Source organism: Galleria mellonella, unplaced genomic scaffold, assembly GCF_026898425.1.
Source record: "Galleria mellonella isolate WM207_F2 unplaced genomic scaffold, CSIRO_AGI_GalMel_v1 utg57, whole genome shotgun sequence".
NCBI classification, from domain to species: Eukaryota; Metazoa; Arthropoda; class Insecta; order Lepidoptera; family Pyralidae; genus Galleria; species Galleria mellonella.
The window spans coordinates 1,366,487-1,377,418 of NW_026442119.1; the positions used below are offsets into that span (position 1 = coordinate 1,366,487).

Here is a 10,932-nt window from a genome sequence, read left to right on the forward strand (position 1 = left end):
CATGTTGTTCCCACGATTAAGGGGCATTTTGATGGTCGACCCCCCCCCCCCCCCGCAGTCTAGTAAAGGGGCAAGGCTTAATATACAACAAGATGCGCCCAATCTTGAGGGTGAAGCGCTTACGACATTACATTTTTATCCACCCTAATGCCATACAGTCCTCGGCACGTTTTAACCTATTACCTTAACTTGGGTGGTATAACTACCGCTTACTAATGAGGTATCTAATTACCTATTTTTTTTATCTGCCCCTCTAACGTCACACAATCTTAGACGCAACTGTTCTCGATACGACTAATCATGCCCCCACCTAATACGCCATTTTGTAACAGCGTCCATCTTGAATTTGAAATTTTGATATAATGACAGTATTCTGCAGTGTAGTCCTATTATTTGATACCCATATTGTGGTGGTTGTGGAAAAATATGTACCTAGTCCGCCATATTGGAACGGCGTCCATCTTGAATTTTAAATTTTGATATAATCATCGTGTTTTACTAGTGTAGCCCTTTCGATTGACACCCATATTGCGGGGGTTAAGGAAAAATATGTAATCCGCCATTTTGTATCGGCGGCCATCTTAGATTTATAATGTTATTGATTTTATTATATTGTATTGTCATCTAAATTAAATGTGTGTACCAAATTTCAGATCAATCTGACAACGGGAAGGTGCTTAAATTCCAATTTCTAATTTTGACCCAAATAAATAAATACCCTACAGGTCGAGCTAAATAAAACCGTTTAATAATTAATAAAAATAATCACAACTAATTTAAAGCAATTGTGAATAGGCTATTCTCGGGTCCACAAGCTTCGTCTAAGACCACATCATCACCATCCATCTGGTGAGATGTGTGTCGAGTGTCGAGTGTCGAGTGTCGAGTGTCGAGTGTCCGAGTGTCTAGTGTCTGGGTGTCTGAGAGTCTAGTGTCTGAGTGTCTTGTATCCGAGTGTCTAGTGTCTGTATGTCTAGTGTCTGGGTGTCTGATTGTCTAGTGTCTGAATGTCTAGTGTCTGAGTGTCTGAGTGTCGAGTGTCGAGTGTCGAGTGTCGAGTGTCTGGGTGTCTGAGTGTCTAGTGTCTAAGTGTCGAGTGTCGAGTGTCAAGTGTCTGAAAGTCTAGTGTCTGAGTGTCTTGTATCCGAGTATCTAGTGTCTGGGTGTCTAGTGTCTGGGTGTCTGAGTGTCTAGTGTCTAAGTGTCGAGTGTCGAGTGTCGAGTTTCGAGTGTCTAGTGTCTGAGTGTCTAGTGTCTGAGTGTCTAGTGTCTGGGTGTCTGAGTGTCAAGTGTCTGAGAGTCTAGTGTCTGAGTGTCTTGTATCCGAGTGTCGGAATGTCTAGTGTCTAGTGTTTAGTATCTGAGTGTCGAGTGTCGAGTGTCTAGTGTCCGAGTGTCTAGTGTTTAGTGTCTGAGTGTCGAGTGTCGAGTGTCGAGTGTCCGAGTGTCTAGTGTCTGGGTGTCTGAGAGTCTAGTGTCTGAGTGTCTTGTATCCGAGTGTCTAGTGACTGTATGTCTAGTGTCTGGGTGTCTGATTGTCTAGTGTCTGAGTGTCTAGTATCTGAGTGTCTAGTGTCTGAGTGTCTGAGTGTCTAGTGTCGAGTGTCTGAGTGTCTAGTGTCTGAGTGTCGAGTGTCGAATGTCAAGTGTCGAGTGTCGAGTGTCGAGTGTCTAGTGTCAGAGTATCTCTTTCATTTGATACCCATATTGCGGGGGTTAAGGAAAAATATGTAATCCGCCATTTTGTATCGGCGGCCATCTTAGATTTATAATGTTATTGATTTTATTATATTGTATTGTCATCTAAATTAAATGTGTGTACCAAATTTCAGATCAATCTGACAACGGGAAGGTGCTTAAATTCCAATTTCTAATTTTGACCCAAATAAATAAATACCGTACAGGTCGAGCTAAATAAAACCGTTTAAAAATGAACATAATCTTTAAAAATAATGAAGTAATATACATTTATTTTTATATCACAATAGTGGCATACAAGTCAGTTTGATGATAAACGAACTATGGGCCTATAGACACCTGCAACCCTAGGGCTGTCACGTTACAGACTCTAAAGAAATCTTAATACTTCCTTTTTGAAGAATTCCATACTGTAGTCTAGGAGAGACTATTGTAAAGCCAGCACGTTCGCGGGAAAAACTCCTTTGAAATGGCGTAATTTAAGTTCTAGCGTATGGGAATGTTAATGATGAGCGGTATAATGATGACACACCTTTTTAAAGTTATGTTCTAACACTGGAACCTTATTTTTAATAATGAAATATTACAAATAAAAAAATATTTTGAAACTCACCTATTTATACAGTGCATTCAGCTGTCAGTTTAGTTTGGAGGTTTAAATTTTTTTTACGTTTGATGATTAATGTTTCTTTAGTAAAAATGTTCACTTTCTCTGGTACAATTTACCCTAAAAATGATGCAGATATTGATGTTGTCTAAAATCGGACTTAATGGCTAGAACCTACATGGTCGCGTACAGTGCAGTTTCATAGGAGTTTTTTTCCGTAAATGCTCTGGTTGGAAAATAAGCTCCTTGCCGAGGTTTTCTCTAGAGACTAGAGTATGAAGTTCTTCAAGAAGGGTGTCTTAGGGTTGTATTTAGGTCTGTAATGTGACAGTCCTAGTGTTGCAGGCCACAGTAATAGTTTAGCAACAGACAGGCTGTATGCTTGTTTGTCACGTGCGTCAATTAAAAAATTATATTTACAATTTCAGATGGCGACTGTTGGATGTACCTGAAGTGCCTCTGAATAATGGCATCATGAAGTCAAATAGAATGTCCATAGAAAGTGAGGTATGGTTCAGTGTTTAATTACTTCCAAATTAATATTTGATGACTATGTTGTGTAATAGTTTAATACACCACTATCTATACGTATTCAAAACCATATCTGTTTGTATTGGTTTGGGCCTTTTCTATGTATATATTTGCAAAAAAGTACATTTCTATTGTTTGTCTCAGTATCAACACAAGCTTTGTTTCATTTGGAGCTATATAAATGACACTGTGTAATGCGTACAAGGATTTATTCAATTTTTTTTAATACCACAGGTGGCAAATGAGCATACAGTTCATCTAATGGTTAACAGTTACTGTAGCTTATGGACGCTTCCAACACCGGGCGTATTGTTTAGCTTGCAGGGTATATGATACATATATCTGCACTTGTTGCTAACATTAAAAAGGAAAACGTCTCTGCTGACTTTAGATGGATAGATACTCTTTATTGTTTCCTTCAAAAGATTACAACAATAATATAAATGTGAGCAGTATATTAATACTGCTCACACATATACGTAAAACACAAAGTTATAAAGTTTTTAGATATCTGAAGAAATAAGTCTGCTAAGCCGACAAATAAGCAAATTAAGAAGATTACCAAGAAGTATTATTAGGAAGAAATCCTTAAGTTTTGTTTTAAAGCTTTACTTCTAGCTAATAAAATTAATTCATTCTATGATTATTATTGATGGAAACTTGTCAAACACTGCTCGTATGTGTTACAGGAGGAGGACGTGTCTGAAGCAGCGGTGCGCGAGCGTCACATCCGTGCGGAACACCGCGAGAAGACGCGGTACGCTCGGCGGCCGCGCGGCCCGCGCCGCCAGCCCGCCGACGCGCCGCCTGCGCCAAGTGAACCGCCGCCGCCGCCGCCGCCGCCGCGGGCCGCCACGCCGCCACCACCGCCGCCACCACCGCCCAACCACGAGGCTAGTATCTAATTGCTTACAACAACCAAACATCCAGGTGGAAAGAGATTGTTAGTAATGCACACTGCTATTTCCATTTCTAGTAATATACTCTCTCACGTCGACCTCCATGTGGTTCCCCCTGGAAACAATCTTGAAATTGTTGTTAAATTCGTCACGGTGGGTTAATTAATCTGCTTCACCTTCACCTATCTATCATCCTTCACTGGTGCCCCGCCGGTGTATACCGATAGTGTGGGTAGAGTTTTTTTTTTGATGGGTGAAAATGGTATGGCAGCCCCGCCTGCGCTAACGGGATACGCTGGCGGAGCACCAGTGAAGAGTGATAGATGAGAATGAAAACAGGCCAGTTAGCCCATCATGATGAATTCATCAGGAATTAACCATGATAGTTTCCAAGGGTAACGGCGAGGAGGTCGACCTGGTTGGGTATATTGTTAGCAATGGGATTCTTAGTCTCTATTACTAACAATCCCTTTCCCCCCGCATGGGTAGGGTTACCATTCCATTATCACCTATTAAAAAAAACAATCAGGGGGAAGGTGTTTGTCAATAATGCAGGCTGCTATTACCATTGCTAGCAATATATCCTGGCAGGTTGACCTCCACGGGATATCCGATGGAAACCATCGTGCTAAATTCCTGGTGTATTTAACATGATCGTCTAACTGACCTGCTTTTCCATCCTCAACAGTCATCCCTCACTAGTTCCCCGCCAGTGTATACTGTTAGTGCAGGCGGGATTACTATTTCATTATCATCCATTAAGTAAAAAAGACCTAAATAGTACTGCATTACATTTGTCGTGATTATATACATAGAACATCGAGTCTCAAAAACGGGTCAACTTTTTGTTAGCTAATTGTCAAATTAGCTGACTTGTTTTTTTTATTAGTTTTTTATATACTTACGCCCACAATGTATCTCGAAGTATCTACATCTAATTATTTAATAAATAAAATGAGTTTTTGCACATTAAAAAGGCGCAGAATTTATAAAGCAAAATAAACATAGATGTTATAAAGGAAACACTCGTAACTATTTATCATGCAAAATTGTATAAAAAATATGACCCGCTTTTCTCGAAACATTTGTATGGAGTGTTTTCATAATCTATATAATCGAAGACTTGTACATACAATGCATTTTTTGACACATTTACTAATTTAGAATTTTAAATTTACATAAATTCGTTGAAGTTCTCACTTCGTCTAAGTACAAATTTGACATATTACAAATGAGCAAAAATACTTAATAGAATCTTTATTTTTGTTTGTATCATAATAAATTTTGAGTGGTGATAAACTTAAATATAGGGCAATGGTTTAAAATCGATATATTTATATTAGGCGATTAAATCTACTCTAAATTATCTGATGTTTAAACTTGAACACTGCATGAATATTACTTTTGCAGAGTTACAATTTCAACGACAATGTCTGTGTAACTATATTATATTAATAAGAATTCAATCATTGGTTAAATAAATAAATTTGTCCTCCTCAATCCATAATTAGTGTTTTGTCAGCGTTTACCGATAATGCAAGGCTCACTGCTCCATTATCGTCTGTTAAAAAAAATTGTTTTATTAAATTACGTATTTCATATCAAAAATTCATATCATCACAATTGTAGTTCATCGCAAATGCAAATTAAATCGGGTATTTGTGTAAGAACTAGATATCGCTATTTGCATACGGAAAAAGAGATTCTAATATATTGCTTAATAAATTCAATATAAGGAATAATACATATCATTTCAATTTACCATTCAAATGGGTCACCTTACTAACAAAACTCATTCGAGTAACGTATTGTTATTTCAGACAGTGAGACCGTATACACCGCGACAATTCCCGCTCCCGGAAGAGACGTACGCGGACATGTTGTCGGCGATGCCTGCTGGACACGCCTGGCCAGACGACCCTGACGACTCCGGTGCCCCTGACGACACCAACGTCCCTGATGACTCAAATGCGCCCATCGGCCCCGAGTCTGACACGCGCTCAGGGTCGACTCTGTCGCCCCTGTCTCCACTTTCGCCGACCGCCTTTGAAGGCGACGATCCCGATGACATCGAGTGGAACCCGGAAACAGAAAAAACGGAACGACGGAAAAGTGCTTTTAGGTGAATTTGGCTTATCGTTCACTATACGGACTTTATTATTATGCTCTATATAAACCTTACCATTTCTACAATTTAAAAAAAAATAAATAATTAATGTTACCATTATCGCGGTGGCGTCGAAATAATTTTTGTATTTTATTATTTCTATTTTGAAACCGTTAAACATGTGTAATGGACTTTGCGTCGTGCACACAAAAGTGAAGCCAATTAATTTGAATCTTTATCCAAATTGGAGAGTAGTTGAAGTAGCTGAAACATTTTCAAACTATGGTCTATTATCTACAAGTTGCTGTGACATTGAAATGATTATATGTAACATCTTTTGTTGATTGATTTTAATGTTGTGTTTGAACCGCTATAACAACTTTGTTTTAAGCTTGGATACTAGAAATAATTAATATTTATCAACAATAACGGTTTAATCAGTATATGCAAGATGAAAAACGAGATTTTGTTCCAATTAAATACTTATGAAATAGTTAATTTCATGAAGTTTGTAGTGGTCTTTTTATTCAATATCATGAATGATATAAAAAAAATTATCCACTATAATTGTGTTAAGCTTATTTTCAATTTTGTTTTACAGTAAAACAGACATGTTTTCGATCTCCTGTAAATAATACACATGTCTTGCTCGTACATGTTGCGTGCCACCATTACTGGATGGTGATTAGAAAATATGGCACCTCTGTTCGATATTTGTAAATATAAATGTATATTCATAAGTTGCTAATTTAGTTATTTTTTTTAGCGATAAGCACCGTGAACCTGACGACAATACAAATTGATCAATTTATTCGCACTTTAGTTTACTGTACATACATGTTATAAATGAGAGAAGACAAATTGAATTTGTTTTTATTTTTGCAATTGTGTTTTTACAGTGTAAATTGAAAAAATACCTATACTATTTATCCGTTCATCTATAATTTCAACATTTCTGACATCCAATGTAAAATTATCTTGTATGTGTATATAAAAAAAATTGAAAAAAGTTACCGTCTTGTGGGTTCTTCTCATTAGATAATATTCCGAACTCAGCACTAGACTAGCAATAAAGTGACAATTTGAGCTTGTAAACAAGTCTAATGGAATAATATATTTCTATTCTAACCTGGAATGTTCGTAAGAGATGTGTATATTCTGTAATGTCCACGGTCCTTCGTCAATTCATGTCTATAGGCGACGATCTTCGTTTTCCATCACGTGGCCCATCAGCTTGTTTGCCATTCTAAGTATCAAGATAGTTATTATATCTATTTATATAATCTATAAAGAATAGTAAGTGCAATGTATGCCTTACTATTTAATGCGACGTAAGGCTTGAAGAAATTTAATAAGCTAAATTATTCAGATTTTAACAAGATTTGTTGGATACAATTAGAATTTTGGTATTTGTTGATGAGATTTTAGTTATTTTATAACTTCTTAAAACCCCATTACTGTGGTCTTCATATATATTATTTAGAAATTGTAAATTTCATAACAACAAAAGTTCATTGTATACAATTTTTTTTTTTTTATTATACTTTGGGTGTTTTTTCAATTACTCTACACACTGCAATATTTTTATTTTGCTCCATTGGAGTTGCATAAAAATATTTCGCTTTCAAATTGTCACATTATTTTTTTTTTCAGTTTAAGAATTTATCAAATAATTAGATTTTGTAAGGTTTAATGACAATGAATATTAATGAAATGCTATGGCCATGTTGGATTGTACTTTGTGCAAGTATTTTTTTTTATTTCGAATCCCAAATTTTAAAGCTTTATCATGTATTAGATTTAATTTAATGTGTAAGCATGAATTATTGTGTATAAATGTGTAAAATATTCAAATGAAGTTAATGTGAACATTCAGTTTGTCGTCATATGAATGACACACAGTGTCTTACATTCCTATGTAATATATCAATTCATTTATAAGTGTAATGTTAATGTAATTTAAAAATATATATATTTTCTTTTGATAACAAACTCATTTCTGTTGCTTTTGTATTTTGTACATTTATTATTAAGTTGAGGTGTGCATATTGTTTGTTCGAGTATGCATAGATTAGTGCTTTATGATAATTTTTACAATTACTAGATTTTATTATGCCCGGGTCCCGCTAAGCGGTTTATTTTAAGATTATTGGGCACTGAATAGAAACTAATAGACTGGCTAAAATTGATAATACGAATCTCTTTAAGAGGGAATACTTAGAGAAGTGTGAAATAAGCGAGCGTTTTGGAATTTTGAGTAATTCATTTATCATATTTATCGAATATAAAGTTATGGAAATGTATACACGAGGAAGTTGTAAACAAGTGCATTGTTTTGTTAGTGTGCAGTATCAGCGTTACCTTTTGCTTAGAGCATTCAACGCTAGAGTCGGTAAGGCTTTTTTAATTGGATCGCTTTTTATAGCTGTCTGGAGTTTGCTTGGCGTAAATGGGATGCGATATACATTCTATGATGTTTTTAGAAATTGTTTAATTTCTCATAATACAAGGTAGCTTGAGGATCAGTCAAATATTTAGTATTTATATATTTATAGAAAAGGTGTAGTAAAAAATTAATCGATTTATTGATTCGCTACACAAATTTATTGATGTAAAATTTTCCACGATTATGAAATATTAATCCATAATAGCAATGTGGCAGTGCTTAACTGATCTCTCGCCTTGAATGCTCTCAGATTTTCTTTTTAGACTATCAGTGTTAGATTTATTTGCAATTTTTGTATGTACGGACAACATGACATTTTCTTGGTATAATTGAAATTATAGTATTTGCACATAGAATTTCCAAGCCAAACAATATTTTGTTGAATTATAAGTTTATTTTTAAACTCGACAATAGCGTTAAAAGCATTCATAACCAAGTATGACAACGTCGCAATTATCTGACAGTTTTCAAATACATTTGAACATTTGTCAATGTTTTGTGATTGGTTATTTAAAAAGTGCTCTGCTAGTGTTTATCATGCAATAATATACTTATTAAGTTCTCGCTGAGAATTTGGATTATGATCGTAAAAAATATATTTGAAAAATTCCTTAGTAAAACATGAAGTAGGTACATTTATTTAATTAATTTGTTGAATTATTCGTAGATTTATATGCAATGTATTTTATGATAAACGTTTTAGTTCGCTAGCAGAGCACGTTTTGAATTATATGTTAGAAACATTGAAAAATGATAGTTTTTTTTTTAATTGACAGATAAATGCCATTGTTACCACATTTTTGTAAGCAAAAGTTATGAATGCCCTCATCACCGGTGATTATGTTACATATAATTATTTATATCTTGACAATTCTAGGCATTAAAGTTTTCTGTCTTCCCTGATCGACTCTAATGTGAGGATACTGACAAGAGTTGTATAAAATATCCGTAATTCATGTCATCGTAGCAATCACCCAAGTATTAGACCGGTTTAGTGAAATGAGAGAGAATTATTTCAAGCCACCCATTTGTTCGGACTATTCGTGCATTTTTAAATGCTACTAATTATCATCATTTGTGACAAAACAATTTATATGTACATATATAAGAGACAGGTTTACTTTGTGTGTCGTCGTTGTCCACCCAGATGTGTTTTGTACTTTACCATCAAAGAAAACTGAATTGTAAAGTGATATGTAAAACTAAATTATTAAATAGGTTGAAAATTAAAAACCCAAAAACAAAAACAATACATACAAAGAAACGAATGGTGGCGCGTTTTTTTTTTTTTTTTATTTGAGTATTTTATACCTACTACTCCACATACTTTGGACGTTGTACAGAAATTGTGAATTTATTGCTTTTTTTTTTATTGAAAAAGCGTATTATCCAAAACACTGAACAAATTACACACGCTACAACAAGTTATGTAACGATAAATAATAGTATGTATTGGGGTTAATGTTACACTTCTTAATGTACAGACATTCAGCGTTTCTAGATAAAGTATTTGGTGGTTTGATACGAGCAGTAAAAGCAATAGTGAAAATTATAATGAATGATGTGTATGGGTTTAGACTTTGTTAGAAACCTATCACGAAAATATCTGATTAGTCGCCTAATATTAGAACATTCGTATCATGTCAATAACAAAGAGTAGTAGTATATTAACTGTCTGTCAATTTTAAAGAACAGTGATCCGACAACAGATTAAATCGGTGATCATAGAACATGTATATACCACGAAAAATAAAACACTTAATTCGTATTTGGCGTTGTCTGAAGTTTTTAAATCCTTTTTGCCAACAATCTTATTGCCCTATTAATATTTTAATCCACTATCCGAAGAGCTTTTTAATAATCAATGTTTGTTTTCAAAAACAACGTCGTAATTAGCTGTTAATTTTCAAAAATTAACAGCTAATTACGACGTAACTACATTTTGTTATGAACATGGTATGATAACTTTTAAAGGAAATTATAGCAGCTGTCCTCAACACAATGTCTTATATTGACCTAGTCACACCTTTGAAATGTTTAATTTAGTTTCAATGCCAAGTCTCCTTACAATTCTTTTTATAACAATAAATGGATGAGTGATAATGAAAAAATGCCAGGAATTTCTATAAAATTGCTGTAGGCGTATTTTTTTTATTTTTATTTAAGATTGGAACGCCACGTATTCAGATAATGTAACGACTTCTGTAATTGAAAATAAATATGATAATTTAAACCAAATAAAGTCATTTACTTTGTATAGTTTGTGTTGCGTTAAGATCGAAGTATTGTAATATTTTTCTTATAAGAAGCCAAAGTCTTCTTGTTAATGTAAGTAGTATAGGTTTTTTAAGGTGACCTTTGAACCAAGCGCTTAGTACAAGTGCTTGAGAAAACAAAACTGTAACATAAAAAATAAAAGTTAAATTCTGATTCAACTTTTGTTTTATTTGATTTAAGTAGGTTCGATTTTTTTTTTTTTTTTTGTATAAAGAAAATATATTTTGCTATTCCTTTTTAACTAGATTTAATTAAGTTTGATCACTATCCTATATAAAAATGACGTTTACACTCCCTAATTAACCGATATAATTTCAAAATTCTTCCAACTCAAAGAAAGTAAAGAAAGTGCCTTGAAAAACGCACG

General features: G+C 34.3%; 1 protein-coding gene across 5 annotated transcripts in view; it reads left to right on the forward strand.

Annotated features, from left to right (window-relative positions):
- The window catches only part of LOC113509968 (KAT8 regulatory NSL complex subunit 1), a 31,639-nt gene extending 20,916 nt beyond the window's left edge, over positions 1–10,723 (forward strand). For 4 of the 5 annotated variants that reach the window (XM_052899263.1, XM_052899264.1, XM_052899261.1 and 1 more), the window contains 2 exons: positions 2,734–2,812; positions 3,526–5,471. In XM_052899263.1, coding sequence (XP_052755223.1) covers positions 2,734–2,812; positions 3,526–3,741 — 295 coding nt within the window. In that variant the 3' untranslated portion in view covers positions 3,742–5,471. Of the gene's footprint in view, positions 1–2,733; positions 2,813–3,525; positions 5,472–5,555 lie in introns of those variants that run through there. The other variant, XM_052899266.1, reaches the window with a different exon arrangement.
- Positions 10,724–10,932: the final 209 nt, after the last annotated feature.